Here is a 17,450-nt window from a genome sequence, read left to right as displayed (position 1 = left end):
GATGAAGCTTGTTGTTTGAGATGCAGTTGTGAGACCACCAGGCCCAAATTATATACCGCAGGCATCTGTTGATGAACACCTGCAGTCGTTGAATGTTCTCCACTGATACACACCATGTTTCGTTAGCGTATAACAGCACAGATTTCACGTTAGAGTTGAAAATTCGTATTTTTGTGCGTTCACTTATCTGCCTGTTTTTCCAGATATTTCTTAAACTCGCAAAGGCAGTGATGTGTATCTAAATTTAACTAAACTGCACTTTCAGTGCAGCTGCTATAAACTAATGTTTATAGCAGAAGGATGCTACCGATACCCTACCTAATAAACGGTCCGGCGTTTGTCGGCCTCTTTTGATCGCAACCCTCCAAGCGTTAACACGCATTTCAACAACTCTCCGAAAACCCTTATTCTACTGTCCTCCGCGGGTGATTAATACTTATCAGTATATAATATTTGGCGACGAGGAAAAAGTAAGTGAAAACTTAGATAAAGTGCGCGTGCATAAAATCGAGTGCCTTTTGCCCGTGTTGAACAACTTTGCCTTCGTTTGGAGTGAGCAGTTTTGCCCCGGCGGTGGCGCGATACCTGCAGGAGCAGCAAAGAATAAAATTGCCTCGGGCGGAGGTGCGGATTCTGCTGTAGTGGCAGTGAAAGGCCTGTGAAAAGAAATCGGAATTTTCCCCGACGGGGACTGTCCGGAGTAGCGGTACAGGTAAGAGAAGGTTGAAAAGAAATGTGTTAGCACGATTGTGCCCAATAAAAGCCATTTTGTGGCAGTGATCGATTCATTGATCGAAACGAGGATCGAAAAACAAAATAATTACACGGAAAAAAAATTGAGGAAGATATTTTTTCTTATATTAAATTGATTTTATTTTCCAATTTTATTAACTAGTGATTTTGATAACGAGCTTCGGCGGCTGAGACGGTGTGTTTTGTTCGCTGTACCGTAACGCCATTTTGTGTTCAGTGGAGTAAAACAAAAGTGATTTTACGGGAAGAAAAGTGTTTCAAGTTTTATTAACGAGACTTTTTCTTTATATTTAACGAAGGTTTAGAGATCCGTCGGTACGGTGAAGGAAAATTTTAGCAGCTGTTTGGCCATTTTGTGCGGTTTCGCTGGCGGATATTGAAATCTGTTTTCAGTAGACAACTGTGTTTCCGTCTCGAGATCCGTGAGAATTCGCTTCTATTGGTGCCGGATTGTTGCTGACTGACCGTAACGATTACGACGAATACGACGACGATATCGGCGACGAGCAGCCGGTTGGCCAGACAATTCCTTTTCATTTTTGGAGTACAACCGTCGAAGTGTCTGGTAGCGTTGCCACGCTTCGGTAACAAGTTCATTCATAATTGGTAAGTCATTATTTTTTCCTTCATTGATTGATCATTGTTTCAAATTACTTTATGATATTTTATTGTGTGAATTGTTTGGTTCATGAAAAGGTACATTATGTGTTAATACTGAACAATAGATCGTTTACCGCATAATTGGTGGATGTGCATTGTGTAAATTTGAATAGTTTTTTGACGATTTTTATTTTTTTTGTGATTTTTTTTCGCCTTTTTTGGTGAAGTTGCATGAATGTATTTGACTTTCAATCTATATTGTGAAAAGTGTGTATAACAATAGGAGAATTTAGATCATTTTTTTGGAGAAAGCCATTTTGTTTTGATATTTTGCAATTTATTTAGATTTTTATTTTTTGGGTTTAATATTTGCCTCAACTGAAATTAGTTTTATTTATTTTAAAATTAAAGAAACGATGTGTTACGTAGTTCCGAATATTGATCCGTACCGCAAAGGACAAACGTTTGCGTCCTGGTTCAAGCGATTAGGATATCATTTTCGCGTTAATAAAGTAGCGGAAGCGGACAGGAAAGATCAAATGTTTCTCCTAGGAGGTGATTTTCTATTCGAAGTAGCTCAGAACTTGTATTTTAATGATCAATTGCTTGATGCAGCACCTTTTGACGAGTTGATCGAAAAGCTGAAGCAAAAGCTGGACAAATGGATTCAGCTTTAATCCAACGTTTCAAATTTGGGTCCCGAGTACAGCAGTCTGGTGAAACAGCCAGTGAATTTCTTTTTTCGCTTAAAATTCAAGCTGAGTATTGTAACTTTAAACGTGATAAACAGGATCGCATACTTGATCGAATTCTCATTGGCTTGTCGGATGACGCATTGAGACAAAAGTTATTATCGGAATATGGGGACAAATTGAATCTAGCTCAAGTTGAGAAAATGATATCTACATGGGAGTTAGCTGCTTCTAATGCAAAAACATTAACACAAGACAATTCTTTTGAACAAATCGCTTCTATTTTTGGAAGTTGTGGTAACCTTTTTCAACGTATGACAGATTCAAATCGAAGGCATGGTCCAGTGAAGAGCCGAGCAGGCTATAGACATTTTTCAGGTGATGACGAGCGCAACACAAAACCCTACAATAGGTACAGCAATCGTGTGAATCATCGTTCACAGACCGGACGGGTTAGACAAGTGCGGCTCCAGGAACAGCGAAGAAGGTATCTGGATGCAGTGGTTCACCCGGTGGAACTGAAGAGCGATGAACAACCAGCAATTGATCAGCGAGTGTGCTACTATTGTGGAGTTCGAGGACATGTTCGCAGGAGGTGCCCGAAGCTGGAACAATTCAAGAGGAGTCCGATCAACAACATCAACTTTGAAAAAACCTGTGCGAAAAATGACGATAATTTGTCGAATATGATGAGTTGTTGGAAAGACAAGAGTGATTATTCGGATCCAGGTGAATTACAGTGCATGCATGTTTCCTCCATTGGCAAAAGTCATCCATATTTGCTAGAACTGGATATTCAAGGCATCAATGTGCAGATGGAGATTGATAGTGGCTCCGACGTTTCCGTGATTGGTAAGAAGCTATTTTTGGCTAAATTCAATGTTCCACTGAAAAAAAGTTCCAATAGTTTGATAGTGGTAAACGGTTTTCGATTGAAAATTGCTAGAGAAGTTAAAGTTTCGGTTATTTTTCGGAATATAAAGGCAAAATTAAAACTTCTGGTATTGGATAGTGATCATGATATTGTTCCTTTATTTGGGAGAGCCTGGTTGGAAGTTTTCTTTCCCAACTGGCGTAATAGTTTTGAAAAACAAGTAACTGAAAACAGAATAATTGAACAACACAACGACTTAATGAATTATGTCAAGATTAAATTGTCTGATGTTTTCATTAAAGATTTTTTGACTCCTATTAAGGACATAGTTGGAAGAGTACCACGATGGCAGTCAAGATGGCACCGGACCTTCCACGGGTCAACCCCACACCTCCCGCACCCCTCTCCCACCAACATTCGAATGCTTCGAACAGCATCGAACAAAAGTTTAATATTCAAATTACTAACCTGTTCACAACATATTTATTCACTTCCCGTGATAATGAACATGTTTATCCAAAGAGTCCTATGTATTTCGGCTCGAATAATATCATAAATCAGCAGTTTCGTGCCAATTTATTAGCCGATCGCGATTTGGTGGGTTTATCACTGCACTTCACTTCTTCTCAAAGGGCACTGAAAATATCATGTTTTTACTCACTTCTCCGCACACGAACACCCCGAAATGTTGATGGAATGCAAATTAAACATCAATTTTCGAAATCAGTCACTTATTTAAACCGAAAACTTAATATAAACTGCAATTTTTGCCCGAAAAAAAAACGATTAAAAATTGATCGCGGAGCGAATGTAAACAACGGCACCGGCAGCAGCAAACTAATAAACAGGGTGGTTAAAAAAATAATTTTGCTCCGCCACGCTCAGTCGATTATGATTTATAATTTGGGTGTTATCCGATGGTTTGGGCTGGTTTGATTAGAGGGTTACCGTGTACAGGTCGATTCAGGTTTGTATGACAGTTGATATGGCGAGGTTGAATTTAACATTATTCTGGATTCTGGCCCTCCGTCATTGGGTGATGGCGAGAGGGAGACTATATGACTGGATGAAATATTCAAGACCTTCAGCTCCATAGACAATCCATATAGAATGGTCGTTCCAATAGTTGGGAGTCGATTTTAAGCGAGGTTGCGAGTCTTTAGCATGGTCATTAGGCTTCTCAGAAGGATTTGCAATTCAACAAAATACCCAGAATTTGTCTGTGATATCTATCGTACCAGGGACAGATACTTCTAGTCTAGTCTAGTCTACGCAATCCCGCAAGGGGCAAATGCTTCATACAAAAAGTGTGACGTGGGGGTGAGTGGGGTATAAAATGCTAATTTTGCGTTATGTAATCAATGGATCTTTCCTGCGGTGCGGATTTCGTTCAGTGAAGTCTCAGGAATGTTGCTTTCAGCTATGTGGGTTCTCTTTTCGCCAGCGTTTGGAGGGGAGACATTGCATTGTAGCCAGTGTAATGAAAGGTTTAGTTTCCCATACTAGTTTTCATACAAACTTGAACCGGCTTGCGCTCAACCAGTTCTTGTTCAAATCGGTTTTTGGAGTACACTCGGAGCATGGGTCGGAATCGAGTGAGCGTGGTGGTGCTGGGTCGTTTTTTGAACCACCCTATTAATATTCTTTGTTTTTTAATAAATACGATACCAATACTACTACAGTATATGATAGTTTTTATTGAACCAATACTTTCAAAGCTTTGTTTTGGTACTCAACCCACCTTCACCTTAAAGGTAATGAAGCCGAATTGGTTTTAAAATTTGACACACCTATTTATAGGAAAACTTTTGACGTTCCCAATGCATTAAGGGATAATAATGCTGATATTTGTTTGCGATTCCCTTTGGAGCAGTCAGTTGCTGATTTGAAAAAGACTGTTAGTGCTTGTGATGCTCCTGCTGTTATGGCAGAGCAACCAAAACAGTTGATTAATACGAAATGGATTCCTTCCACAAAACTTTTTGGTAGAATACACCAAGGATTTTTCTACTACAAACATCACGTTCATTTATTGAACGTTGATGGCTTTTCAAATAGGATGGAAGTTGAATGGATGAAAAATAGAAAGGAATGTGAAAAATTGATAAAACTACTGTTAGCATATTTGGCTAAATTTGGGTTTCCAGACAGAATGTCAGGTAATGGTCCTCTATTAAATCCTCATGACTTCAAGAATTTTTTTGAGAGGCAAGGAATATGGGTTTCGGACAGTCCTCCATATAATCCCGCTATGAATGGCAAGGGGAAGAGACTAGTTCGTATAGTTAAAGATTTAGTGAGAATGTTTCTACTTGACCCAACATACTTAAAGGCAGAACTGGAGGATTTAATTGGACTATTTTCAATAAATTTTGAAAACAATATGACGATGGAAGGATCAGGCCTGGTAGCGAGTCACTTTTTAGTGACTTGGTCACTATTTTGGGTCTAGTCACTAAAAAGTCACTATTTGCATCCAAAAGTCACTAAAGTCACTATTTTTCGGAAAATGGTCACTAAAGTCACTATTTTTGCTTTGCCTGTTGTAAAAAAGTTCAAAATAAAAATCATTTGTACCTAGGTATTATGATCAACCAAATCAAATGTGTTAACTGGCTTGGTGGTCATAGTATGGCTACCACTTCTGCCTCTTACGCAAAGGGTCGTGACTTCAATCCCAGGTCCTTCCTACTTCTATCTTCTACGTTACATTTTGACTAATTCTGGCGGTTCGATATCTGAGCGACAAAGCTCGTTTCTGGCGTCCAATTTACATATCTAGACCAACATTTGAAAAGGGCGTAACAGCCAAAATTTAATCCTTCTGATTCTTTGTCTACATATATAGCTATATATGTAGACTAGGAATCAAAAGGAATAAATTTTGGCTGTTACGCCCTTTTCAAATGTTGGTCTAGATATACCACCTTTTCATCACTACCACATTAGCAACAACCCGTTAACCAAGACGAACCTATGCCATGATAACCCCTAGATTTCAAGAAAATTCCGCATAAACTCGTGGCGAGTCCAGAGGCGTTCTCGGTTTACAGTGGGCGAGTGACTGCATCATCAATTCCTTCCCATCCTCGGTAGACCGTGAGGACGTGACCAGCGCCGTTATTATTTATTTAATCAGACTAAGGCCTGTGCGGTATATAAGAGTCTTCTTCTTCTATATTCGGCTCGGTCCATGGCTACACGTCGCCAACCACGCAGTCTACGGAGGGTCCGCAAGTCATCTTCCACCTGATCGATCCACCTTGCCCGCTGCGCACCTCGCCTTCTTGTGCCCGTCGGATCGTTTTCGAGAACCATTTTCACCGGGTTACTGTCCGACATTCTGGCTACGTGCCCGGCCCATCGCAGTCGTCCGATTTTCGCGGTGTGAACGATGGATGGTTCTCCCAACAGCTGATGCAATTCGTGGTTCATTCGCCTCCTCCACGTACCGTCCGCCATCTGCACCCCACCATAGATGGTACGCAGCACTTTCCTTTCGAAAACTCCAAGTGCGCGTTGGTCCTCCACGAGCATCGTCCAGGTCTCGTGTCCGTAGAGGACTACCGGTCTAATTAGCGTTTTGTAGATTGCCAGTTTGGTACGGCGGCGAACTCTATTCGATCGGAGCGTCTTGCGGAGTCCAAAGTACGTACGATTTCCAGCCACTATGCGTCTCCGAATTTCTCTGCTGGTGTCATTTTCGCAGTCACCAGTGAGCCCAAGTACACAAATTCTTCTACCACCTCGATTTCGTCACCACCGATGCAAACTCGCGGTGGGTGGCTCACATTGTCTTCTCTTGAACCTCTTCCTATCATGTACTTCGTCTTCGACGTGTTGATGACTAGTCCGATCCGCTTAGCTTCCCTCTTCAGTCTGATGTAGGCTTCCTCCATCTTCTCAAAGTTACGTGCCATAATATCTATGTCGTCGGCGAAACCAAATAGCTGGACGGACTTATTGAAAATTGTACCACTCGTGTTAATCCCTGCTCTTCGTTTCCCCTTCCAAAGCGATGTTGAATAGCAAACAGGAAAGACCATCACCTTGCCGTAACCCTCTGCGGGTTTCGAAGGACTCGAGAATGCCCCTGAAACTCGAACTACGCACATCACCCGATCCATCGTCGCTTTGATCAACCGTGTCAGTTTATCCGGAAAACCGTGTTCGTGCATTAGCTGCCATAGCTGGTCCCGATCGATTGTATCATATGCGGCTTTGAAGTCGATGAATAGATGATGTGTGGGCACGTTGTATTCGCGGCATTTCTGCAGTACTTGGCGAATGGCGAACACCTGGTCCGTGGTGGAGCGTTCGCCCATAAAACCCGCCTGGTACTGCCCCACGAACTCCCTTGCAGTTGGTGCTAGTCGACGGCATAAAATTTGGGAGAGTACCTTGTAGGCGGCGTTCAGCAATGTGATTGCGCGGTAGTTGCTACAATCCAGCTTATCGCCCTTTTGTAGATGGGACACACGACACCTTCCATCCACTCCTGCGGCAAAACTTCCTCCTCCCAAATCTTGGTAATGACCCAGTGCAGCGCTCTAGCCAGTGCCACACCACCGTGTTTAAATAGCTCTCCTGGTAGTTGGTCAACCCCAGGGGCTTTGTTGTTCTTCAGCCGGCCAATCTCCTCCTGGATTTCCTGGAGACCCGGAGCCGGTAGAATTATGTCCTGCGCGCGTTCTCCCAGGTCCATCACCATACCGCCATCTTCGTCTGCCACATCGCCATTCAGGTGTGCTTCGTAGTGCTGCCGCCACCTTCGGATCACCTCACGCTCGTTCCTAAGAAGTTTCCCGTTTATGTCCTTACACATATCAGGCTGTGGCACGTGGCCCTTACGTGAACGGTTTAACTTCTCATAGAACTTTCGTGTGTTATTAGCGCGGTACAGTTGCTCCGTTTCTTCACGGTCTCGATCTTCCTGCTGGCGCTTTTTCCTCCGGAAAATCGAGTTTTGTCTGTTCCGCGCCTGTTTATATCGTGCCTCATTCGCCCTCGTGCGGTGTTGCAGCAATCTCGCCCATGCTGCATTCTTCTCTTCCACTAACTGCTCACATTCGCCGTCATACCAGTCGTTTCTCTGATCCGGGGGCACCGTGCCAAGTGCAGCGGTTGCGGTGCTACCAATGGCGGATCGAATATCTCTCCAGCCATCTTCAAGAGACGCTGCGCCTAGCTGCTCTTCCGTTGGAAGTGCCACTTCCAGCTGTTGCGCGTATTCTTGGGCTAGTCTACCATCTTGTAGCCGCCCAATGTTAAGCCGCGGCGTCCGACTTCGACGCGTGTTGTACACCGTCGAGAGTTTTGAGCGCAGGCATACTGCAACGAGGTAGTGGTCGGATTCAATATTCGCACTGCGGTAAGTGCGGACGTTCGTGATGTCGGAGAAGAATTTACCGTCGATTAGAACGTGGTCGATTTGGTTTTCCGTTTCTTGGTTAGGTGATCTCCATGTGGCCTTGTGGATATTTTTGCGGGGAAAGAAGGTGCTTCGGACTACCATTCCGCGGGAGGCTGCGAAGTTTATGCATCGTTGGCCGTTGTCATTCGATACGGTGTGCAGACTATCCGGTCCGATGACCGGTCTATACATTTCCTCCTTTCCTACCTGTGCGTTCATGTCACCGATGACGATTTTAACGTCCCGCAGTGGGCATCCATCGTATGTCTGCTCCAGCTGTGCGTAGAACGCTTCTTTCTCGTCGTCGGGTCTCCCTTCGTGGGGCAGTGCACGTTGATGATGCTATAGTTGAAGAAACGGCCTTTAATCCTCAGCTTGCACATCCTTGCGTTGATTGGCTGCCACCCAATCACGCGTTGGCGCATCTTACCCAGCACTATGAAGCCGGTTCCCAGCTTGTTGGTGGTGCCACAGCTTTGGTAGAAGGTAGCCGCTCGATGCCCGCTTTTCCACACTTTCTGTCCTGTCCAGCAAATCTCCTGCAGCGCCACGACGTCGAAGTTGCGGGGATGTAATTCATCGTAGATCATCCTGTCGCAACCTGCGAAACCTAGCGACTTGCAATTCCATGTTCCAAGCTTCCAATCGTGATCCTGTATTCGTCGCCTAGGTCTTTGCCGATTATATCGAGTCGCATTATCTCTTATATTGTTCGTAATGATTGGTTTTCTAGGCGGCTTATTGGGCCAGCGCAAACCTCCTGTCTCGTCGGAGGGCCGTCGTGTCAGGGCTGTTTAGCGTCCCACCTAACACCAGGACTTGGGCTTGTGCGCTTTGAGCGGCACACGGTCGCTTTGGTGGGGCCTACTTGCGGATACATGCAGCTTTTTATAGAGGTTTAACAGGGCCCACTGTCAAACCCCACCACATCCTAGGCAAGCCCCACAACTCGCAGATGGCCTGGGGAGGGATCGTCAAGCCCTTGGACATAGTCCCTGCTGCCCTCCTGCTGCGCCGTTATCGCCGGTTAAAATACAAGAGCTCTCGGACTGCGTACATTGAGGTTGGAGAGCAAATCCCATGATTCCATGCATTGGTTCCCTGTGCAATTACGATTGTTCTGGTCAATCACGGAGCTACAAAGTGCACGGTTATCTCACCCATGATCAATCAAATCAAATGTGGATCTGGTAGCAATATATTAAATTAGGGAAATATGCACCCAAAAAGTTCCAAGTGTGTTGTGGAAATCGTGAGGTTATTTCCGATTCATGTCAACTATAATCTTTTTTTCACGAATTTTGTTAAAGTGCGAAATGCGACCCTCAAGTAAAGAGTACAGAATTTAGGAGTTTCGATACCAGAACCATGTAGTCTGCGTATAATAATGAGCAATAAGGGCGTCGATGTTGAATGGTTGTTAAATCCGTTTATGATTGTTAAATCCACCTTGCGACCCTTCGAGATAAGTCTCGAAAAAAAAATTGTGGAAGTGATTCTATTTATTAACAATTAAGGAAAGATACCCAAAAAACTAGTGTGAAGGAGAATGAATTGGTCGGAGTTTTTAAATCTAAAACAAAACCAAAAAACTAATTAGATTTAAAAGATTTTTCAACTCGAGATTTTTTTGGCCACATATTTTTAATTAACTTTAATACTAAAGTCTGCCATTTAGAAATTAAAGTTTATTAGAATTTTTGGTAAGAAAATTATTTTGAGCTTTTTAGTGGAATGTCTTCACTTGCCATAAGACGAGTTTGTACAATCCCATTGAATCACTTAATTGTATCTTGACAGATACGTATTTCGACCTCAACAGTAAGGCCGTCTTCAGTGTCTCGTACTTGACTCGACTCGACTCGAAGTCGAGTCAAGTACGAGACACTGAAGACGGCCTTACTGTTGAGGTCGAAATACGTATCTGTCAAGATACAATTAAGTGGTGGAATTCAATGGGATTGTACAAACTCGTCTTATGACAAGAGAATTTTTGGATTGGTTTTATTGGATTTTCAAAATTTTCCTCGGAATGCTGCGGTAAAAACTTTTTTAAAATTCAAAACCATAGTTCAATAACAGGTAAAATCGTATTTTAAAAGTTTCTTCATTATTTTAATTACTTTGTATTTTCTCAAACAAATGATCATACCAATTATTTATAAACTTTGTGAGTCCAAATAGTCGCGAAATCTATAAGATAATTTTATATAATTTATTCTTTAGCTGTAACTTCGAGCTCATACTAAACAACAAATGTTGTAATCATCCACATAATTTTGTTATACTCATGAAAGTGTCGCAGACGCTGGCCTCCTGCTTTCATCCTCTCCCTTCTTACGATGAAGATGGGCATGGCCAGTAGCAGTAATCATCATGCTTTTGTAGTTTTTGCCTTTTCTTGATTTCTGATAGCATTCTACATAAGGATTTCAAAAATAACACACTAGTTTGCAATCTACGAATTATACCGTAACAATGCTAATGCAACTTGTTGTTCTATGCCCGGTTCAAAACAACATACAAAAGTCACTATTTGGTCACTTTTTCTGCAATAGAAAAGTCACTATTTGGTCACTTTTTTGTCATCGTTGGTCACTAAAGTCACTATTTTAAACGGCATTCATCGCTACCAGCCCTGAAGGATTTATTTCTTCTCAGATAGTTTTAGTCCATACTTTTAAACTGTTAATCAGTATGATTAATGTAAAGAAATACAAAGACAATAAAATCGTACCATTAATTTATTGTGATAATCGTAGTGATGAAATAATCACTGGATCTAATACCAATATTAGTAAAATACCTAGTGAAAATCCTTTGGACAGTCTGATGGCTGATGATGCCTTAAGGTGTAAGAATATAAACCGTCAGGCTAATTGGTTAAAAACATATTTTCCTTTTTGTAAAAATATTTTACAGATTACGATTGAAAACGGTAAGATTACCACGGCGCACCGAAGTCAAGTTAAGATCACCAATGATGCGGGCGGCCGTGTGCGGCGAAGGATGGTGGTGCATGTCGATCGTACTGTCGATAACCCTGGTCCATCTCCACCACCACTGCAAGAAACGATCCAACCAGGTACGAAGAATCTTTCTGGGGTTTCCTGGAGTGCGAATTACCCGGTATCGAATCACGATTGGTCAAGCCGCATCGAACATGGAGGAACGTAATTAGTTTGGCGCTCGATGGCCTGCCATGGCGTTCGAGAACAATGTACAAGAACTATTACAGAAGTAATTTCGAATATTTTCAATAGCAAAGGTGATTAAACAAGTTTTGTAAATATGAGAAAATAATTCCTTCAAATTCACATTGTAAACAATAACTTTAAAGAAGGAAGGATTGATGTGTATCTAAATTTAACTAAACTGCACTATCAGTGCAGCTGCTATAAACTAATGTTTGTAGCAGAAGGATGCTACCGATACCCTACCTAATAAACGGTCCGGCGTTTGTCGGCCTCTTTTGATCGCAACCCTCCAAGCGTTAACACGCATTTCAACAACTCTCCGAAAACCCTTATTCTACTGTCCTCCGCGGGTGATTAATACTCATCAGTATATAATAGGCAGTTCTTGATTTCTTGATCCGTGAGCCCACGTCGATCTTGGTGCCGCCGTCTGACGCCATTTGGCAACCAAGATATTGGAAGCTTTCAACATTCTCTACTGGTTGCCCGGCTACCGTGGGGCATCGAAATCCGTACACTTAAGCACCTTAGTATATGAAAAAGTCATTAGAAAATATAAATCAAATGTAAATATAACGTTTGTCATTGACACAGGCGCATGAAGGCTTCTACTTTTGAAGTGTTTCGCATTTACGCATTAAAAACTACGAAAAATATGATAAAATAATGAATTAAATCAACTACTCCTGACTCGAAATCCGCCCACCGTGGACGGATTTCGAATCAAAGAATCAAAATCCGTACAGCTATTTCTTCACTAAATATTTAAATTGGAACAGTCTGATTGACTAAACTACCACTGTAAATAGTTCGACACGCACCTTGAGAAGCGATCCCTTCGATTTGTATTCCGCTTATCTTATGTAATGTTTTGCAATTGAAACACTGTTACTTTTGGAGCAATTATGCTCTACCCAAAAACAAAATGGCGGCACAAACTCCGCGTTTGGTGGGTGGAGATTTGTTTTTGATTTTTGTTGTTTTAATTTCAAAGGCTTCTTTCCAATTCTATGCCCTAAAAGCTTACTGCCAAGTATCTGAACAGGATAAGATTAATTATTCCTACATTAATTACCTTTAACCTCCTTTAATTTATTGATATCTCATGAGGTGGACGGATTTCGGTGCTGTACGGATTTCGGTCCCGCACGGTACTGTGAAACTGGAGGGGGTCACCGTGTTTACATCCGACTAAGCCTGCCGAAGAGGAGCGCTCGGCAAGGTCGTTGAGCTTACTCTGCATATCAGAGCGCCGATGAGCGAGGAGTGCAACGTCATCAGCCAAATTGAAGTCGTTTAGGTGCTCCATGGTTATAGGCTGCCATAACAGCCCGCGGATTGGTTCACGATTAATCGCACCTACCAGAATCTCGTCGATTACGATGAGGAACAGTAACGGTGATATAATACATCCTTGCCTCACACCAGCTACAACCCGGATTGCGTCTCAGGGCGCTCCACAAATTCTCGTGATTGAGAAGGTCGAAAGCTTTTTAGTAGTCAATGAATATCAAGTAAAGGGACTCTTGGAATTCGTTGACCTGCTCCAGAATGATAAGGAGCGTGACAATATGGTCCACACAGGATCTTCCGGCACGGAATCCGGCCTGCTGCCGCCAGAGAGTCGCATCGATCTTCTCTTGAAGTACGGGCTAGTATAACTTTGCATAGAGCTTTGAGAACGGTACACAGCAACATAATGCCTCGCCAGTTATCGCATACAGTCAGGTCACCCTTTTTGGGTACCTTCACTAAGATACCTTGCATCCAGTCGACCGGGAAAGTTGCGGTGAACCAGACATTACGAAATAAACGATGCAGTAGTTGAGCGGATGTCTTGGGGTCAGCTTTGAGCATCTCGGCTGATATTCTTTAGATGGCTGAATCTCTAGCAGTGATGGAGCTTCGGTATTGACGCGTGTTATATGTCGGATCCTAGGCAGGTCATGCCGAGGTGGTGGTGGCCTGGCTGGCACTTGAAAAAGTTGTTCGAAGTGCTCGAACTAGCGTTTCAGCTGGTCAGTTGGGTCGGTCAATAACTGATCATTCGCGTCTTTCACAGGCATCGTTGCATTCATCTTCGTCGTGAGTTGCTAAAACGTCGTGAGATATCGTAGAGGAAGCGAATGTCCCCGGTTGCTGCGGCTCCATCTCCCTCGTCAGCCAGAGAAATGTTCGATATTTCCAACTCCCATATGTCTATTAGCATCATTTTGATAATATAGGAGTCCTGGCAAAATTTCAGGCGATTCGGGGTGGCGCGAAGTCAATTTATGTTTATATGGAAATTTGTATGGGAAAAACTTAAAATTTATTCAAGTCTCCCTACAACTGTCAAATCGTGATGAATTCAAATAAACATCCCCAACCTCCATTTTTGAAATCGATATGAATGAGACCTCCGGATAACACATTAGTTATGAGTAGATTTAACAGTTCTATTGACAGTGTGAATATGAGATAAATATCTAAAATAGTGTAATTAGCATCAACGTAGCAGTTGAAATATAAATCAAAATTAATTAGTTACCCACTGGTTGAGCTCAAATAGATTCCAACAATGGAAGTTGGGGATGTTTACTTGAAATCATCACGATTTAAGAGTTGTAGGGGGATTTGAAGTAATTTTAAGTTTTTCCCATACAAATTTCCATATAAACATAAATTGACTTCGCGCCACCCCTAAATGGCCACCGAATTGCCTGAAATTTTGCCAGGACTCCTAGGGGAACGGTTCGCCACTTAATCTTATAGCTCCTATTTCCATCCCATTAAAAACAAACCAATGGAAAGGAATTTGGTTTGAATAGGGGAAAATACCTATTCTTGGCAGTCTAAGACATTCGCCAAATTGAATGATAAAAATAATGAATAATTACACTAAATCACAGGTACAGTTTAACTGGTATACATTTGTATGCTGCCTAGGAGGCCAGAGGCAATAGTCGGCAGCTCAGTGCGCAGCGCCAGCGTGGGTCACTTAACCTTCCTCTCGGCTAAAAAAACGCCGGTAGAGGTTATTGACGGCCCATGGCTTGTGGATGCGATGAACCGCAAACGCGATGGGCTTTCGGCCTTCGAGGTGGCGACGGAACAGCTGGACGCCATCATCGACTTTGCGTCATCGAAGCATAATATCAGTAAGGACCTCAAGAGGAGCTTGCAGAAACTTCGGAAGTCGATGTTGGACGCCAAGCTGGAAAGGCGGTCGGGACGGCCAAGTGCGAACCCGTGAAATCCATGGAGTCAAGGTCTACCCAGACTGAGGCCCAAGAATTCGCGGATTTGGGCAAGGTCGAATCGACCGAGAACGTGCCAGCGAAGACGGTGGTGCCAAAGTCTGCCCAGACCGAGGCTCAAGTATTCGCGGGCACGTCGGGGGTGGCTGCTCCAACGGAGCAGACACAAAAACGGGGGAGACAGGCTCCAGGGGATGAGCTCCCTGGGGGCCGCCCCAAAACGCGGAGGTTACTACCCCGAACAAGGGTAGTGGGGCTGGGAAGCCGAACCCCGGCCAGGTACCTCCAAAACCAGGGAGGAAGGACCTGGAAAGGTCCGTCCACCCAGGAAAGACGGTGGTAAGGGGTTACGGCAGGCTGAGAGCTCTCAGCCGCCCCAGACCAGGGAAATAGAGGGGGATGACGCCTCCTGGACCCTGGTCAAGAATAAGGCGAATGAGGGTAGCAGAAAGTCTAGGGTAGGCGCCAATCGCTCCAGGGGCGATGCCCTAGTCATCAAAACGGACGAGGCTAAGTACTCGGACGTCTTGAAGGCGATGAGGAGTGACGTCAAGCTCGGTGAACTCGGCGCCGACGTACGTCGAATAAGACGTACCCGGACGGGCGAGATGATCCTCGAGCTAAAGCGGGGCGTCTCGCAAAAGGGTGCCGCCTACAAGAAGTTGGCGGAGGAAGTCCTAGGCGAGACGGTCAAGGTGAGGGCACTCACGACGGAGGTGAATCTAAGGGTTAAAGACCTGGACGAGATCACCGAAGTCGAAGAGCTCGTCACGGCACTGCGGCGACAGTGTGAAGTGGAGGCGTCCACCGCAGCCGTTCGGCTACGGAAAGGTCCAGCAGGGACACAGGTAGCATTGGTTCGGCTACCTGTAGCTGACGCCTCCAAGGTAGTCAAGTTAGGGAGCGTCAAGGTGGGTGGTCGGTATGCCCTGTGGGCATATACGAGCAACCCGAAGTTTGCTTCAAGTGCCTGGAACCGGGGCACAAGCAATGGGACTGCAAAGGCCCTGACAGAAGCAAGCTCTGTCGACGCTGCGGATTGAGGGACATAAGGCACAATGCTGCACGAACCCTCCCAACTGTTTGATCTGTTCCAGCAAAGCTGCGAACAGCAAGCACCCCATGGGGGTTCGAAGTGCCGGCGTTTAAGCGTGTTGCAAAATCACAGTGCAGGTAACGCAGCTAAACCTGAACCACTGTGATGCAGCCCAGCAACTGCTGTGTCAGACAGTTGCTGAATGGGGGACGGATATCGCCATCATAGCAGATCCTTACCGGGTACCCGCCAGGAACGGTAATTGGGTCACCGATGGGTCTCAAATGGCAGCGATATGGACAACGGGGAAATACCCAGTTCAAGAGTTGGTGTCTTCGACACACGAGGGCTTCGTCATTGCCAAAATAAACGGGGTCTTCTTCTGCAGCTGCTATGCGCCTCCTCGATGGTCGATCGAGCAGTTCGGTCGAATGCTAGATTGTTTGACGGCTAACTTGATGGGGCGTAGGCCGGTGGTGATAGCGGGGACTTCAACGCTTGGGCCGTGGAATGGGAAGCCGATCCACGAATCAACGGGGCAGATCCTGCTGGAATCACTGGCCATGTTGGATGTGGACTTGGCTAATGTCGGTACCAAAGTACCTACAGCTGGAACGGCGCCGAGTCGATTATCGACGTTACGTTCTGGAGCCCTGGCCAAACGAGTAGTTCGAACTGGAGGGTAGATGATGGCTACACTCACAGCGACCACCTGGCGGTTCGCTACAGTATCGACTATACGACCAGCATTCAGCGGACGGAAGAAGGGGCGAGGCCTAGTCCTCGTATGTGGAAGACATCATACTTCGACGACGAGGTGTTTAAGGAAGCGCTCCGCCGCGAGCACAATACTCTCGGTCTGAGTGGCGAGCAGCTGGTAACAGTACTCTCGCGTGCATGCGATGCCACCATGCCTAGGAAAGTCCACCCTAGGAATGGGGGACCACCGGCTTACTGGTGGACTCAAGCAATTGCGAACCTGCGCCGCGCCTGCCTACGGGCAAGGAGGCGGATGCAGCGAGCACGCACAGAAGAGGAGCGTGTTGAACGACGGGTGGCGTTCGTGGCTGCTAGAGCCGCTCTGAAGACTGAGATTAGATCAAGCAAAAAAGCCTGCTTCGAGGGCCTGTGTCAAAGTGCCAACGCAAATCCATGGGGTGACGCCTATAGGGTCGTAATGGCCAAGACACGTGGGGCGATGGCCCCTACAGAGCGGTCTCCAGAGATGCTGGAGAGGATCATCGCGGGGCTCTTCCCACGTCACGACCCAAGCCCCTGGCCTCCCTTCGTGGAGCTGCCAGGAGCCAGGGTGGCCGATGAGGAAGAGTAACTGTGGCGGAACTTGCGGGGATTGCACAGTCCCTTAGTGTAGGTAAGGCGCCAGGACCGGATGGTATTCCGAACCTGGCCATTAAAGCGGCCATTGCCGAGGCTCCCGAGATGTTCAGATCTGTCATGCAGAGATGCCTGGACGAGGGAGTCTTCCCTGAAGCATGGAAAAGGCAGAGCTTGGTCCTATTGCCAAAGGCGGGAAAACCACCGGGGGATCCGTCGGCATAGAGACCAATATGCCTGCTTGATACGGCGGAGAAGGTGCTCGAGAAGATCATCCTCAACATGTTGTTGATACGCACGGAGGGTGCGGG

The 17,450-nt window shown here is 45.0% G+C and overlaps 1 protein-coding gene across 4 annotated transcripts; it reads left to right on the top strand.

Annotated features, from left to right (window-relative positions):
* Positions 1–363: 363 nt before the first annotated feature.
* On the top strand, positions 364–11,406 carry LOC134216117 (uncharacterized). 4 transcript variants are annotated; one of them, XR_009980496.1, is made up of 3 exons: positions 364–712; positions 1,053–1,359; positions 11,255–11,406. XR_009980496.1 is itself a non-coding variant. In XM_062695109.1 (2 exons), exons 1-2 carry the CDS (start codon positions 2,249–2,251, stop codon positions 11,263–11,265), a joined length of 660 nt encoding a protein of 219 aa, XP_062551093.1. In that variant the 5' UTR covers positions 2,165–2,248; the 3' UTR covers positions 11,266–11,406. The 4 variants fall into 4 exon arrangements, 1 of the variants encoding a protein (XP_062551093.1); XR_009980497.1 differs by having other exon boundaries at positions 896–1,359; XR_009980498.1 differs by lacking the exon at positions 1,053–1,359.
* Positions 11,407–17,450: the final 6,044 nt, after the last annotated feature.

Source organism: Armigeres subalbatus, chromosome 2, assembly GCF_024139115.2.
Source record: "Armigeres subalbatus isolate Guangzhou_Male chromosome 2, GZ_Asu_2, whole genome shotgun sequence".
NCBI classification, from domain to species: Eukaryota; Metazoa; Arthropoda; class Insecta; order Diptera; family Culicidae; genus Armigeres; species Armigeres subalbatus.
This window is presented reverse-complemented; position numbering and strand designations above follow the sequence as displayed.

Bases quoted from the DNA above. Each gene is read 5' to 3' on its own strand.
- LOC134216117 (XM_062695109.1), top strand. From the start codon at position 2,249: ATGATATCTACATGGGAGTTAGCTGCTTCTAATGCAAAAACATTAACA.